This window comes from Folsomia candida, unplaced genomic scaffold (genome assembly GCF_002217175.1).
Source record: "Folsomia candida strain VU population unplaced genomic scaffold, ASM221717v1 Fcan01_Sc031, whole genome shotgun sequence".
NCBI classification, from domain to species: Eukaryota; Metazoa; Arthropoda; class Collembola; order Entomobryomorpha; family Isotomidae; genus Folsomia; species Folsomia candida.
Window position 1 is genome coordinate 1195236 of NW_019091223.1, and position 17629 is coordinate 1212864.

At 36.4% G+C, this 17629-nt stretch overlaps 1 protein-coding gene across 1 annotated transcript; it reads left to right on the top strand.

The window, feature by feature from the left end:
- The first annotated feature begins 14747 nt into the window (after nt 1-14747).
- LOC110860375 lies at nt 14748-15808 on the top strand. Its single transcript, XM_022109414.2, has 2 exons — nt 14748-14852; nt 15123-15808. Exons 1-2 carry the CDS (start codon nt 14804-14806, stop codon nt 15584-15586), a joined length of 513 nt encoding a protein of 170 aa, XP_021965106.1. The 5' UTR covers nt 14748-14803; the 3' UTR covers nt 15587-15808.
- The last annotated feature ends 1821 nt before the right edge of the window (nt 15809-17629 follow it).

Below are 17629 nucleotides of genomic sequence, written 5' to 3' on the forward strand. Positions count from 1 at the left end.
CTGATTTTGGGTGTGTCCAGTTTGCATAGTGATGAAATAACTTGGCAGGTTTCCATAATTTGAACATACTTTCCCAATGGACAAAAATTCCGGACGATCTCATAACTTCGGCCCATAACTGACTACGGCTCATAACTAAGGCCCGTTTAGGGGTCAGGCAGCCTAGGCAACTCCCTAGGGCGCCACATCCTCAAGGGCGCCGTGAGGCGCCCGGCTATACACTAGATAAAAACGGCATTTGCGAAAATTGATAAACGATTTTCTTATATTTATTCGTAAAGATAGAATAGTCAGTAGAAAAACTTATAAAGAATGTTGTAAAACGGTCCGAGGACTATTTGATGTTAAGCAAACTGGTCCAAATTTAAAAACTGTAAAACAATTTTAAAATTTCTTCTTATCCCAAAAGCAATTTGGGGCACATAGACAATAAGTTAACTCGTCGCGTTCTTACTGGGCCCGTGAGGCGAGTAAGAAGGCCGGACAGATGTCCAGGGCGCTTAGGCGACGCTGATAAAATATGATCGTGAGGTGCGATTTCTAAACTGTTTTCCGGGCAAAACCTCGAGTTCTAATAGTATATATAGTATATATAGTGCACTTGAAAATAGTTTGGTACCAATGTTGTATATGATACTTGTGTATCTCATGTTATTTAAATAAGGATTTAAAATATCTCATTCCCAATTGAATTGGTTTCTTTAAATTTTGGCTTATGTACACATACATTCAACGTACATTGCTTTTTTGTAATTCGCGGTATTAAATACCAATTTCTCACAGAATGGAAACATGTTTGTTTCAATATTTAAAAAATCAGAATAATCAAAATCCGATTAGGAAAATATTCCTATTTGCGATACCCTACATAATTTACATATCCAGAATCCCTTGTTAGTGTAACCTTTGCAATTTTAGCATGGATAAAATAATCTGCAAACATACGGGCAGATCGGCCGCTGTCCATAATAGACATACCTGATTTATTTAAAATTAAACTCTCACGAAATTTCAATTTTATGATTTTTGATCAGTTTCTGACATTATTTAGTACACACTCGAGTAAACTCCTAAATTTTCTGAAGGAACATACTAAAATTCTTAATTCAGACTAAAATTTGAAAAGGACCCGAGCACTTATAGCTGGATACAGATAAAATTCGCGACTTGCGCTCATATTCCGATACAAGAATAATGCAGGCATGCTTATTTTTTTGCGTGATGAAAATTGGTATCATAAGTGACAATACTGAAAACCGGAATCAGTTAACACCTCACAAATTTCTGAGTTCAATGGTGGAAGTCTTGAGTTTCTATTCGGTGTGGGGAAGAAAGTTTGAGTGAGATTAGACGGGTGCAATTATATGTGGCTTCGTAGTTCAATGGTGAGAATATCTGGCGCGATACCAGGAGATGCTGCTTTCGAGTGGAGCAGGGGCAACCTTATTTTTGCACAATCCGGTTATTTCTCATTCCTACATCGGCCCCCTCACGGAGTGGGAGGAGCTGAAAGTTAGAAAAATAATGCTCGTCTGCGACTTTTAGCTCAAGGGCGGATTAATATTTTTGAAAACGGTTTTAGCCAAGAGTTTCCTAATTTTTGTCCCTACAACTCTTTTCGAGCGTTTTTTGAGAACTTCGTATAAGAACTTGGTATTAACATTTTTGATAAATTTGTTGATTTATCATGAACATGATATTTTCATTTCATAAACTTCTGTTTACTCCCTCTTGCGAAAAAAAAATATTGCAAAAACACAAAAGTTTCAGGGAAAGCCCCAGATCTCGGTTCTGTCAGAAAACTCGTTTTTTACAATGCTTTTGTGTTTATGCGTGATACGAAAATGAATCTCTTTCTTCGAAAGCACACGTATCGGAAATCAAATTAATTTTCTCAACTGTTGTCTTTCATGTGGGGATTATTTTGTTGAGTTTATTACCTAAATTCTTTTGAAACCCAATGAAACCCAAAAAACCCATTAAAACCTCTTGGTTGGTATTTTTTATCAAAACCCTCGGTTTCTCTGAACCCTGTAAGAAATAAAAAAAACTGCGCCAACTCCAACGCTGAAAACAAGAATTTGAAACTCAAAAATTCAAATGTGGGTTCAAACCCCATTGTGGATTCTTCGTATTTTTTTATTTTTACTTTCTAGAGCAAATTATTTTATCAAACAAGTCAGAAATTGTTATTAATATTAAACTTTGAAATTTGAATTTGAATTAAACCTTCAACCTCGGAAAAGCTCTAACTCTTTATCGATTATCCATATTTAGCCATATTTCTTCTTTCTAATTTGGTTATGTTCTTCCCGAGTAAATCCCTTCACCTTAATATCCAACTCTGAAGAATATAGCTAGTTACATTAGTTACATTAGTTGTTTGAATTGACTTGAACTGTAAAATTACAAAATTTCTACAAAATCCTAGTGTTACACCTCAGAGCATAGCATTGTGAGAGAAATTCTGTTAAAGCTTAAATGCTTAAATTTTAATGGAAAGTAGGTTAATTTTTGCGTAGAAAACAATTTTTAGCTTTCGAAATTTCCTCCTCCTATAGTAATGCAGTGCAGAAGAAGCTACCTCGAGTCCTCGACTAAAGTGCGCACTGAATTTGTGTATATATTGCCCAATTCCGTGGTCAAAGATTTTTTTAAAACCTCTGACTTTTACGATGCTTAGAACACACCTTTGCCTCAAAGTGTTTGTATTCTTTATAGTCCGGGGATTCAAATCCGAAAAAGAGAATGGAAATTCCGAAATATAGATAAAGTTCGGAATTCGGTTTTTAGCCACGCTTTAATCATTTTTGCATTATTAGCTGGTGCTGAGCCCTGTGCAAAGGTCTCGTCGACTCCATTGAATATGAACTCACTTAGCGGATGTACCACGGACTTAAAAACGTTTTTTAAGAAATTTGATTCCCCCACCTTCCCCCCATTTTTGACAAAATTATAAGAAATTACCCCCAATCAGTTCACACTTTTTACCTTTTTTGTTTATTAGGGGATGTCTTTCAGAGGTTTTGCGTAAAATCTGTCATTTTGTTTGTAAAAAGACTCATTCGCAGTCAAAAGTTACTCATTTGTAAAAAAATTCTCTTCACGTTTTTAGAACGCACCTGCTAAAGAAAGCCTTGAGTTTCTTTATTGTGGCTTTCTTGGGGCTTGGTCAGCATATAGCGCGTATCACATATCATAGCCCTAAGCCCAAGGGTCAGTTTGAGCACTCGTTGGATAATTTTCATCAACACTGTCAGCTGTAATGCTGATTTCCGTTGGAATTTCGTGGATTTCCTATGATTCTTGCCTTCAGCCCCTTCAGCGTGGGTGTGGTCCTTGGAGGATATATAAAAAAAGTTTCTTCTACTGTTCCTAGTCGACCCAATCTCAATGAACGCTTTTATAGTCCCTTCGACTAAATTAAAGGGCAGGTTCGATTCCTGTCACATTCTTCAAATTCACCATTTGTCTACTCAATTTTTTGAGTGAAAAATTATTGTCGCGTGCGTCATTTCAAAATTCTCCTTGCTGATTTGCTTTCAAACTAGTTTAAAACTGATTCTTGTTACTTATGCAAAATCTCACGAGGAATCCAATGCTCTTATAAGATTTTTACTATACTTTTTTATTAGATTTATCTCCAGCGGTTTTGAAGTTAAGAGCTACTTTCAGCTTGCCTGGGCCTAGTAGGTAGAGTTTCAGAGTAAAAGTTTTAACAGCCCCCATTTTGTCAAAATTTCGTTAATTTTTCCCAAGTACCTCCATTACACGAAATTAAACATTTGTAGTACAAAATTTGCTTGAATTACCATCAGTAAGGTCTCCTCTAACTGCTAAAAAAATAAACATGAAAACATTTCAGCAAATGTGATTTATAAAATTCCATTTAACACAAAAACAAACTTTATTCACGCTTTCTTTGTACAAATTCACCTGGTATGGAATGAATTTTAAAAAAATTGGGAAATTTTGAGTTATTTATGAAAGCCACTGTTGGATTTCGGAAGATATTAATTTATTAGTTTTTTGATAATTTTAATAATTATGTTAATTTTGTGAAAAGTGGGGCATTGTGAGATTTTTATTCCCACTTTCTTTTGCTGTTGGCGCTGGCACAGTTTCTTTGTCTGATTTTTTGCCTACGTGCTCAGCCAACGTTTTATTTTTTACACTCTTTACCAAGACTTTGAAGTAGCAACACGTTACGATTTTAGGCTCTTCTTAGTCATTAATTTGTCATTGTTTTTTGTTAAAGTTTTTGATCGCATTTGAGTAAATTAAATAAAGTAGTGTCCTGCCAGAAGGAAATATTTGACGTATTAAAGTTTATTTCGACTTCACGGCGACTACAAAGACTCATTTGCTCAAAACTATTCATCTTTAATCACAACCAAGGCCCTTTTCATCGGATTTCCTGGTTTTCGGGTAGAAGACAGTTTGTGAATCCAACAGCCACATAGATGCCAAAAATTTGCATACCACCTACATAAAATTCCATAAACAATTCACAATTCTAGAAGGTTTTAAAAATATTCTGAAACTTAAAATTTATGAAGTTTGGGAAAGTTTTAGAACAGGACTATTTGTTCGTACGCATATATCTCTGGTGCCATTTGGACCAGAGGTCAACGCCGACGGTTTGCGCGGCGGCGGCGTGTAAATGTATATTGGTCGGCGCCGGCGGCGCGCCACGGCGCGGTGACCAAATTTCTTCGGCGGCGCCTACATAAATTGTTAAACGTATGCATATACGCTAAATATCTAGGAAAGATCTGAAACACGCTAAATTAGCATTGCTAATAATCTAAAATTTGCAATATTTCTTGGAGAATGTACAGTGGGTCGTCAAAAGTGTTGGTGGTCCATTTTGCGCTCGGTATCGCGTGAGATATTTTTGGCCAGGGATAACCATGGACTAATTCTCCTGGCATTTTTTATAGCCCAAAAAATGTAGAAGAAAATAGATTAAACAGAGTTTCGAAATCTGACTCGGTTCGGGGGAAACTGAGAAAAAACTTCGAAAACAGTATAAAAAATTATGCCAAAAGTATTGGTGGTGGTTGATTTTTCGTATCTACAGGCCTATCACGTCTGAATTACCAGTTGTAGCGTTGGTATAATACTCTTCTACGTTCATTGCTCTATAAATTTATTTAAAATGGCCAAAATACGTGAGTTGACCATCGCTGAGAAAAATTTATCAACTGCTCGCGCGAGAGCGGGGTTGTACCTCAAAATCTTTACCTTTTGACCTCATTTAACGTCTGGAATTCATAACATAATCATCCAATACTTACACACTTGCGCGGTGGTCAACAACGCAAAACAAGCCCGAACAAGGGGCACGGCATCCCGCAAAGGCAGAAAAGTTACTTATTACAGGAAGTACAATCCTTTTTTGAATTCCCTGGAGGGCGGAAAAATTATAACGCAATACACACAGAACAGATTCATTGTGATAATATTGAAACTATTGTCCCCCACTTTATTTGAGGGCATGCGCTCCACCCAACCACTGAATCTGGCCGAGATAGAGATGAGATTAATTTCACAAAATGCTTGGAAGTAAAATAAGAAAAATAGCCTCCAGTGTATCTCACAGTTTTTTCAAGCAATCGGTTCTCAGTAGTTCAACTGATTTTCTAGAAGCATGTTGAGGTCCACGGATTCTAAAAAAACAGAATTTGTTCTCATCCGATCACAGGATCTCGTCCTGATCATTTTTCATCAAAATCGCGTGTTCCCTTCGCAACCCTATATTATCGACACAAACATCTTGCAATGTGTATGTTCATAAACCGGCTTCTTTCAATGAAAATTTGTTTCGCGTAAACTAAAACACACAATAACCTGCAAAATTATGTGATCCAATGTGATCTGGATTTTTTTTGTGGCCCCTGAGACCTTCCCAAAACTGTTGTCGTAGCTATAATAGGTCATTTTTCTGCCTTGGTGAGATGCGGTGGCCCTTGTTCGGGCTTGACTTGCATTGCTGACCACCGCGCAAGGGTATGGGTACTCCATGATTATATTCTGAATTGTCCGGAGGTTAAATGAGGTCAAATGGTAAAGATTTTGGGGTCCAACCCCTCTCTCGCGCGAGCTGTTGATAAATTTTTCTCAGCGATGGTCAACTCACGTATTTTGGCCATTTTAAATAAATTTATAGAGCAATGAACGTGAAAGAGTATTATACCAACGCTACAACTGGTAATTCAGACGTGAGAGGCCTGTAGATACGAAAAATCAACCACCAACAATACTTTTGGCATAATTTTTTATACTGTTTTCGAAGTTTTTTCTCAGTTTCCCCCGAACCGAGTCAGATTTCGAAACTCTGTTTAATCTATTTTTTTCTACATTTGTTGGGCTATAAAAAATGCCAGGAGAATTAGTCCATGGTTATCCCTGGGCAAAAATATCTCACGCGGTGCCGAGCGCAAAATGGACCACCAACAATTTTGACAACCCACTGTATCTGTTCATTAACTCTTCAGGCACTTTGGACAAGTTTTAGAGAAAAATTGAACATGTTATATTTAACGATCAAATTTAGACCATTTCAGCTGCTCACTAGAACTGTATTAAAGATCACGGCTTTTTCATTTCACACAGTTGGTTGTGACATTTCTTACATAATTTTATGATGCGTCCCTATTTTAGGTGTTGAAACTAGGTAGTAAGTCTCTCCCCTATTTCTCGCCTGGAACATCAAGTAGTCAGCTTGAATTTGATGGTATCGTAAATCTGATCTGGTAAATTGCAATACGAAAATTTTTTAAATGTCAATTTTCAAAATTAAACAAAAATAGTAATTAAAAAACTGTTCAAAATTTTAAAAAAGTTAAAAAAACTATTAAAAAATACACTAAATTAAAAAATTCATCAAATTTAAATGTAAATCGGCGGCCAAATATTGGCGCCGGCGCGCCGACCAGATTTTCGCGGCGGCGGCGGCGCGTCAAAAAGGTTCGGCGTCTGGCGGCGCGGCGGCGTATAATCGGCGGCGTTGACCTCTGATAGAAGCATTTACTTGGTAAGTTTTAATTACATCTTTCTTTAATTTTAGGGGAATTCGTCTGGTTGTGACCCCCAATTGTTTAAGGTTCCACAGGTGAAATTCTGCATTTAGAGTTACATAGTTATTAAATATTATTATAAGCAGATATCGAATTCTACATGATTTGCTTCTATTTTAGGCCTTAATTTGTGAGAAAGTAGTTCGCCATTTTGAATATAAAGCAAAGGTAAGAATGATAAAATATGTACCTACTTCATGTATGCATTTACAATCTTAAAAGTAATGCTGCCCTTTGAAGAATTCACGCACCTTGAACTGTATATTAAGTAAACTATGCAAGTCCAGAGTAAATTTTCCTCATTATAAATTTAAAGTCACTCTAGAATTAATTTTGTTGGCTCTATATCGAATTAAGTGCATTTATTTTTTAAAAGGGGAATATAATTTCTTAATTGTTAAACTTGAATGTATGTACATAATTCATTTTTACGTGCTCTATGATTACATATTCTAGATGCAAAAATACAATCTCAACCGGTATTTGAGTATTGTCGAAAATACGCTTAACTCGAGTGGAGTGGATCCTACCGTACGTGAAATTTAACCACGTGACTAATTCCATAAATGTATTACACCAGATGTTTTTATGTTTTTAAATTGTAGGCAGCCTGTATCAAAATATCAACCGATGGTCGTAAGATTCTCGAAAATATTTAAAAGGTATGGTTTTTGCCATTTGTCCCGTTTTTACGTAGTAAAGCACATTTATTACCAGAGTGTAAAAAAGGTTTTAGATTTTGTAGGTTTATGTACATATGAAATGTTTGCAAAATCGGTTTTGAAATTTTCATATTTATCTATGTATGAAATCTTCGTAAAATTTGGTTCCCGATTTTCTGCAAAAAAAAGTTAAGCCGGTTTTGACACCAAATTATGGAAAAATATGACTCAACTCCGATTTGGGTTAAATTTAATGCACCCCCGAATAAGCTGAAATTTGCCATAAATTTTAGCTGAATTCGCCACCGGATGAATTTCTTCCAACTTTAGCCTTTTTTGCCACCGATTTAGATGGTGGTTACCACAAATTTAGATGAGCTGCCATCACCATATTTCATGACGATAAATCATGGGTATACATGTTTGTAAAAAAATATAATCACAATAATCTCAAGAAATCATACTAATTTCCTTATCGCTGCATGTACCTATGTATATATTTGTATATCATTGACTAGACCAGGCAGGAGAAGTGATCTTTCGGCTGGTCATCACTACTCTCACAGCCGTCCTACAGTTGAAATATATCTATCTGATCAACGTTTTTTAACCCAAAGAGATGACGTGTTCGCAAGTTTTTAATTTTACCAGTGATACCGAATCCTCTCTTTCTGAGGAAAATTCTACTAAACTTTAGAAACTCAAGCCTAGTTGTGTCTATTTAATACTCCTTTAGAGAGTAGTAGGATATCCGACGTAACCGGATTAATCCTATCCGAATCCAACAGGGTAGGATCTGATTTTTTATGACTCGACTAAGTTGAATTGGATTTCAAAAAAACATCAATCCGACTACACTATAGAGAAGTAGGATATCTAATTTAATCCAATTAATCGAATCCGACAGGCTCGGATTGTTTTAGGATCTGACCAGGTCTGATTGGATCGGATTTTTTAAGAATCCGACCAAGTCGGATCGGATCGGATTAGATTTTTAAAAATATCGATCCGACTACACTCTGGTTGCCTGTGCTAGTAGTGGGGGTCTCTTAAAAACCGAACTTTTCACCCAGCCAGTATTACCGTTATGGCTTGAGAGATATCTAGCAATTTTAAATTTCTGTTGGAAGTCCTGAAAAAGGGGACGAAAGGAAATAATTGGCTTAGTAATTCAGAATACGCTTTACGATGTTAGACTGGAAGCCACAACCGTTCCATTTGGTCAAGGGTCGGGAAAGCTAAACAAGCGCTCATTGTTATTTAATTTCAAGTGTATTTCTAAAAAAGACGTGTATATAGATGTATTATACAAATAAATAAATCATATTATTGTAAATTATATTGTTTTTATAATCCTATACTCATGAAATATGGTGATGGCAGCTCATCTAAATTTGTGGTAACCACCATCTAAATCGGTGGCAAAAAAGGCTAAAGTTGGAAGAAATTCATCCGGTGGCGAATTCAGCTAAAATTTGTGGTAAATTTCAGCTTATTCGGTGGTGCATTAAATTTAACCCCTCCGATTTATGCACTGCCCTTAATCGGATTTGTCTTGTTTTCTAATTTTGCAGCAATTGGACGGGGGGCAAGCAGGCTTGGTACAAAGTTACGATAAATGGTGTATACAAAATCCATGCGATGAAACGATCGGCATACCCCCACCGGTTGAGGCAGCCTTTTTCGTAACACAGCAATAAATTTTGGACGTAGCAAAATGCTGAAAATAACTACGTATTTCATTTAACAGAACGACATATCGCCAATCATTAAGGACTTGATTAGACTTGTTATTAAATATCTAAAAGTGAGTTAGATACTTATGTCTGGACAAGGAGAACGAACGAGCTTTTTAGCGCCAGATTTTGATGTTATGTGAACATTTTTTGAGATAAAGGGAACATTAATGCGTCACGTAATCAAAAAAAAATTTAGACCGCCCACTAACTGCTTCCCTATCCTACTCATGTTGGGCTTAACACTAGTAAGATAACCCATAGCCACCAATCAATAGTTTTAATTGCGTAATTTATGGGCGCCCCTATACGGACGCCATGCTGCGTACGATCTGGGGTTTTGACCTCTACTAAGGTCCCACCCATCCTTAAAAATACATCAAAATCTGACGTTGACAAGTTCCTCTCTTCTCCTTAAGATATTTTTTTAATCTTTAATAGTCCACGTCCATGGGATCGATGCTTCAAGGAGTCGAATTGATGTTTGGGGGAAAAGAGTTTGGAATAAATATGGCAAAATGTACTAACGAGTTAATTACTATGGTTAAAAAAATGGAAAAAGCTCAAGGGTAATAATTATCTGGATGTTGAAGGTTTATTTCCATGCACGAATACATTTAAATAATTTATTTAGAAAGGCTAATTAAATTTATAAAAGATTGGTGTTAATTCAAAAATTATGTAAGTAATTGGTAAGAAATTCATGAATGCCGAATTATTAATTCAGTTTAAAGTAAAGTTCTTGTTGAATTGAATCAGAATAATAAAAACTCCATTAAAATTATTAACCTGGTGTAATCTTCATACACAAATCCCGAGCATAAATATACCTATACAAATATAATTTATGTAATAAGAAAATCATACTTTACGTACGTATGTACATATGTATGTATCTGTGCTTTATAAAAATATAGATATGGCAAGACTATACGCACTTTTCAAGAATATATAAATTCATATGTATAAATATGAACGTATAAATTTCCCAACGGTCCCACAGTTAAGCAAATCGTAGCTGACGAGAGACATTTATCTTGCAGCCATCAATAAAAATTTCCTCTGAACTTGACTTTATACTTCAGCATGCAGACACACGTATGCACAGTGCACACTTTACACAGTATTTCCCTACATACGTATTCACTCAGGAGAGCAATTTATCATAGATTCCTAAGGAAAAATCGCTTCGAGTTTGACGTTGGACTTTAGCATGCACACATTTATTTTTTGCAGTTATGTATGTACATAAGTCAGACACTCGAGTAACAGAAAACTGGATTTTGGCAAAGATAAGCCTGAGCAAGTTAAGCCCACTTTGTGAATAATGAAGGGTTAAATTTAATGCACCACCGAATAAGCTGAAATTTACCATAAATTTTGGCTGAATTCGCCACCGGATGAATTTTTTCCAATTTTGGCCTTTTTAACCATATATTACGATGGTGGTTACCACAAAATTAGATGACCTGCCACTAACGTATTTCATGGGTACAGGATTATAACACAATAATATAATTACAATAATCTCGAGGAATCATGGTAATTTCCTTATCGTTTCATGTACATATGTATATATTTGTGAATCATTGACAAGACTATGGGCATGAGAACTGACTGAATATGTATTACCATTCGGCTGGTCATCACTCTCACAGTCAGTTGTCCTGCAGTTAAGATATATCTGAACAAAAATTTTTAAAACCAAAAAAATGGCGTGTTCCCAAGTTTTTAACTGGACCAGTGATGCTGATTCCTCTCTCTCTGAGGAAAATTCTCCCAAATCTAAGAAACCCAGGCGTAGGTGCGAGTGGTCTGTTCTTCGTCAATTTGAAAATAAAAAAGAGGCCGAGGCTTATTTAAAAGAAGAGGGACAGTGGATTTATCACTGTAAATATTCTACTGAAGAAGGGGTAACAATGAAGTACAATTGTCGATCTTCCTCTGCATGTTCTGCCAAACGGAGACTAATTTTGAAGGCCGTATCTTCCATTGTCGAACTTCACGCCACCATAGAACAGCATGACCATGCTTTAAAAAAGCAAAAAGGTACTTTAGATTCCACGCTATTCATGTATATGCATTTTAAAGTTGAATAACGAAAGTTTAATGTTATCTTAGGCATCAGCCAGAATATGATAGACGAAATTGTCAAACTATTGGAGAGAGGGATTACTAAACCAAAAATGATTCTCACCGAGTTACGTAAGATCAATGAAACAAACCCGACCACAACCCAACTAAAAAACTTTTTGGCGTATTATCGGTCACAAATCCATCCCCCAATCGTTTCCCTTAGAGCTCTCCAGGCACTGGCAGAAAACCATTCCCAGATCCCAAGTACCCTTGATCAACCATTCGTAGTCCACTCAATGTTTAATTATGAAGATAAAAGTTTTGGAATACTGGTATCAACTCTAAGACTTTTGACAATTACTCAGATGACTCCGCTGATTCACACCGACGCAACTTACAAGTTAAATTGGGAGGGGTTTCCTGTGCTAGTAGTAAGGGTATCTGACAAAAACCGAACTTTTCACCCAACCGCTATTGCTGTTACTGTTGGAGAGACATCTAGCGATTTTAAATTTCTATTCGAAGGCCTTAAAAAGGGGACTAAAGGAGACTTGGCCCCGAAAGTGCTAGTTGCAGATTCAGCTCAGGCTATCACTATTGGGTTTTAAGATGTCTTCGGAACAGACTACAAAAGGGTGCACTGCTGGTTCCATGTTACTTCAAACATCGATAAAAAACAATCGTTGGTTAAGGATCGAGCAATTTGGCCACAATTAAGGCAGGACATAAAAAAGCTTCAATTAGCTCGGTCCCCCGAGGAGTTTGAGGTTGCAAAAAGTTTGTGGATAAAAAAGTACTCTGCAGACGCAACTCAAGATTTTGTGAATTACTTCAGAGATGAATGGCTAAACAGCAGAACAAACTGGTATGAAGGATACGCCCCTGGCTACCCGTCCACAAATAATGGACTCGAGTCAACCAATGCTTGGATTAAGCAGCAAGGCACCTTCAGGGCAAGGTTGCCAATGGGGGAGTTCATTTCCTTCATGTTAAGCCAAACCAAAGATTGGTCGGAGCAGAGGGACCCAATACATGAGAACCATAAAACTTTTGCAAAAGTTCCCATTATTTCACTCAGGCTGGAGACCGATGCTTTCAATTGGAACAAATCAAAACCAAGCACAAGGTATAACACACCTGAAGATGAACTTAATGTTAGGCATTATTTCGTCGCTGCTTCAGGTCAACCTCCTTTGAAGGAGGACGATGTTAAAAAGTACTTGCGAATGAATACGAACAAATCTTGGAGAACTTTCGACTCGTACTTGGCCAGCACCACGAGATTATGGATGGTTAAATTCCACACCAATCAATGGACTAATTCCACATGTTCTTGTCCCGTTTACTTAAAAGAACATGTTTGTAAGCATATACTTGGTTTAGCAATTCAGAATACGTTTTATGATGTTCGACCGGAAGCCAAAACCGTTCCATTGGGTGAAAAGCGTAAAAGGGGTAGGGTTGCGAAAGCTAAAAAAGCGCTCATTGTTATTTAATTTCAGGTGTATTTAAAAAAAAGACGTCAAAGATTATAAATAAACCAATCCTATTGTAAATTAAATTTTGGTTTTATAATTCTGTACCCATGAAATACGTTATTGGCAGGTCATCTAATTTTGTGGTAACCACCATCGTAATATATGGTTAAAAAGGCCAAAATTGGAAAAAATTCATCCGGTGGCGAATTCAGCTAAAATTTATGGTAAATTTCAGCTTATTCGGTGGTGCATTAAATTTAACCCAATAATGAATAGCCATTCATTCCTTATTTATACGAATGTATGTAACCACACAGAGTTGGATATTTAGGTAGAGGGAGCAACTCCATGAAAACATGATCAGATTTTAACTAGGACTACCAAGGAGTTGAGTTGAGCTGAGTTGAGGGTTAACTCAACTCAACTCATTAAGAAAAATCACTGACTCTAACTCAACTCGACTCAAAATAGTCTCAACTCAAATATTAACGACTCAAACTCAACTCATATCATGTGAGTCGACTCACCTTTTTTAGAGTAAAATATTTATTTACACAAATACATTCAAAACGGGTCAAAAATCTCGTTAAACTATTGATCTTTAAATAAATTTTCCGTTGAGAACGATATCGGTAGCTACCAATTACAATTTTCATGATTTTGTACATACAGAAGATTAGAATCTAGAAATATAAAATTGTTGTGATAATTTCGATAAGCTAGTCAACAAACTGTATATGATGACGACGTGTATAGGGAGGACAGTTTAGTATGTGAATTTAACATTGTAATTTCTCGTTCAAAAAATGTTTGACAATTGCACATTTGTCCATTTTTTACTTCGTCCAGCCCAGCAAATTCAAGCTTTAGATATCTGGAGAGAAAGTGCTTCACATTACATTCATGAGGATTTGAAAGTGGAAAAATCGAAAAATGTGAATAATTTTATCACAAATCGCTGACTAGAGATTTATCAGCTTGCTTTCACCAAGGTGAAAATCTCGAAGTGTACAAAGTAAAAAATCCTTAATGAGTTGACTCATGAGTCAACTCGAGATCATTTTCCGTAACTCAACTCAAACTCATTATTTTTCAACTCACTCATTTCCAAGCGAGAGCTAGACTCTCGACTCAAACTCAACTCAACTCACTAACTCAATGAGTCAAGAGTCGAACTCATTGGCAGTCCTAATTTTAACCAAGAAATATGGATCATTATAATTATGAATAATCTATAAGGCATTAAAACTTTTCCGTGTAAAAAATTTAATGAAAATTAAAGTTAAAATTCATGTATGTATGAATGTAGAAGTTCTAAATTAATCAAAATTAATTAATCGTTTTTAAAGTAAAAAAATTGAATGGGAAGAGACCACCGCGAGTTTTGAAGGCTCCGACTTTCGTTTTGTCCTCTAACTGTATTCGGCTTTAGATTAACCTACCCCGTAAAAATGACTCCCTATATCTATCCGAATATCCAAATTTATGGATTTTATTTACATAAGCAGTGTATCCATGCGATCAATATATTCGTAGGTTTGCATTATATCAATTAATTACCAAATTAGGTATACTCGAACGATGTTTTATCCAAGTTGCGCAAATTCATTTTTATAAATTCGCAGTTTATTCATCTTTAACATTTATCGTGAACGTGAAGTACAAACCAGTTTTAACCAAGATATCGCCAAGGTGATTAGCTCAGTCGCGTTTTAGCCTTCAAACCGAGACAATCTAGAAATCGAAATTTCGCACAATTTCCAGAAACGATGAAGCCCATTTCTATCCTGTTTGCTTCCTTGGCTGTAGTTTGGACGGGTAAAGCCTCAATTTGAATTCTTTAAAAATTTACGGTGGTCAAGCATGTCTTACTCATTTCAAAATTCGATAATTATTTTTTTCAATTTTAATTAATTTTTCAAAATTTGAAACCGACGTGCTGGTAAAAACGCAGTTTTCTTCCAAAGTTTATGGTCCATTATGTTTCACCCATTTAAAAAAAATCTTTAATTCTTTTTAAAGTTCTGTGTATTTGAGTATTTTTTTTCAAAATTTGAAATTGACTTGTTATAATTTCCCAATTTCCAGGCTTGCCGGAGGTGTCCACACTAAACGTGTCACATGCGCTTATGACACTTATCATGTTATTAATCAAGACCATCATGAACCTCAACGGTGAAACCGTACCGCTGTCTCCTTCCGTTCTGGCAGAGCAGTCCACGCTCGGCGATCAGGTGCAAGTCGCAACCACCCAGCTCCGCGCCTCGCTTAACGACCCTTCGTCACTACCCGTCGTATCTGCCGCCCTTTTAGAGTCTCAGCTCACCCAACTGCAAAACTCCGTTAACACTTTGGTCCCAATCCTTAACGCGACCATGACATCCCTGCAGACCCAACTGGACGAAGCCCTAGCGGCAGGAAATGTCGTGTCGGTGGGACAAATTCAGCCACAAATTCCTGTCGTGGGAAAATTATTGAATGCGGTGACTGAGATTCCACTCGTTGGCGATCTTATTAGGGGTATACTCACAGGACTTAACATCACGAACTAAACCATTGCTACCATTCCAACGACGGGTTAAGAAATAATTTGCCTTGAATTATTTGTGAATTTATATAATGAAATTAATTCTTTACACGTAAGCATTATTGAAAAAATGTAAATCTGAATTTATGTATGATACCCCTAAAATTTAATGTTTATCTGGGCATAATTATAAATTGATGATCCTGGTCGCTGTTTCACGTTTAATAAATTGAATTTACCGAATTTCCATGCTAAAGATTTCGTAAGAAAATACGTTTGACATATATGCCGTTGAACTTTAAGAGTAGTTTCCCCTAAGTTTTTACATCATGATACGTGATGTCTCCGATTTACATATGTAGGAATGACCATCACGTGAGTTTTTCAGTCAATGGATTTGATGACTTTTCATCCTAAACGTGTACCTAAATATTTGTCGTCACTCCATTTATGCAATCCTTTTCCTACAAGTAGAATCCCAACATTACGCAAATTTTTTCATCACCGTGTTATCATTCTTATGCACACGGTACGTTGATTCAACGTCCATCCACACTTTTGTTCATCCAACGTTCAGAAAACCAATCGGAACTTTGGATATTATCGGGCTTATCGTGATTTTTTTTGTTCATGAGGAGTCAAATGCGCAATTTGTAAAGAACAAAACCTCATAAGCATAAATAAGAGTGATGGTACACTACGTGTCAAAATTTTAAAACCATCTCTTGCATTGATTATATCTAGAAAATTAATACGCTAATTCAAATTTCAGTAGTAAATTTCTGTTTATATTGAGAGCTTGTTTGCATATCACTCTCGTAAACGTAATAAACCGTTACAACGCAAGTAACCAAGGGGTGAAAGTGAATGTCATATTATACCCGAAAATTTGTTAAAATTTATATTTCTGATGTGTTTTCGACGTTTGTGTCTCAGATGTGTCACGTTTAACAGTTGATAATCCTTATATGACCTTTCGTGATATTTGAGGTCAAAATGGAGGTCACCATTGAATTCGGGGATAAATTTCAGCTCAAATTGACATAGATATGCCCTATGACCTTCATATGACCTCGCAGGTCAAAATAAAGGTCACCATTGTAGTCAGCATCAAACTTCCTGTTAAATTGACATAGATATGCCCTATGACCTTCAGATAACCTCCGAGGTCAAAATGGAGGTCACCATTGAATTCGACATTGAAAAATCGTTGAAAATGCTGTGTCACATGCCAAAAGTGACACGTGACACATTTTTGCGTCACTTTTCGTCACTCTGACGACATCATCGTCACAGGTGACGATGTCACATTGTCCATCTTCGAACTCGTCCTGTCCATTGACGTTAGGAGTCTATGTTCAAAATTTCAAGTCTCTATGTCTTTTCGTTCAAAAGTTATCGGAGCTACGGACAGACGGACGGACGGACATAACGATCTTATAAAGGGCTTTCACCCCTTAATAAATAGCGTGAATTCACTACGTTTCCGAAAATTCTATGCATACGGAGCTTCGTAAAAATATACATACACATTGCAAAGGTTGCAGCGTCTTTCCCTTACGAACGAATTAAAAGTTGGGGTGTCTTTGAGCACCAGAGTTACCGATGATATGTATTGGGTAAAGATAAACGCAGAATTTGTGTAAACCTTTAGAAAAATATTGTTTACAATGGTGCATCTCTCACGTGCAGGTTTCATAACTGGATGAATATTGTAATACGAATATATGTAGAGGTACGAATTTCATGAAAGGGCTAATTAATCTACTGATTTTATCACAACCAAAACATTTATCCGCATTTTTAAGTTTTAAAAATGTTTTATACATAAAAACGTTTAACAACATTTTTAACATTTATCAAAACGTTTTTATAATACCGATGTTTTTAAAAAACGTTTATCAAAACATTGGTGAACCTACATATATTGCTATACGGTAGTGTCCGTTATTACCGTACCGGTGATGTCATATACATAAGCACACGGCCACATGTGTATGTACCGCGATCGATGCTGATTTAACACCATTTTGCTCCATAAGAGTGCATGCAATCGGTGATCTTCCCA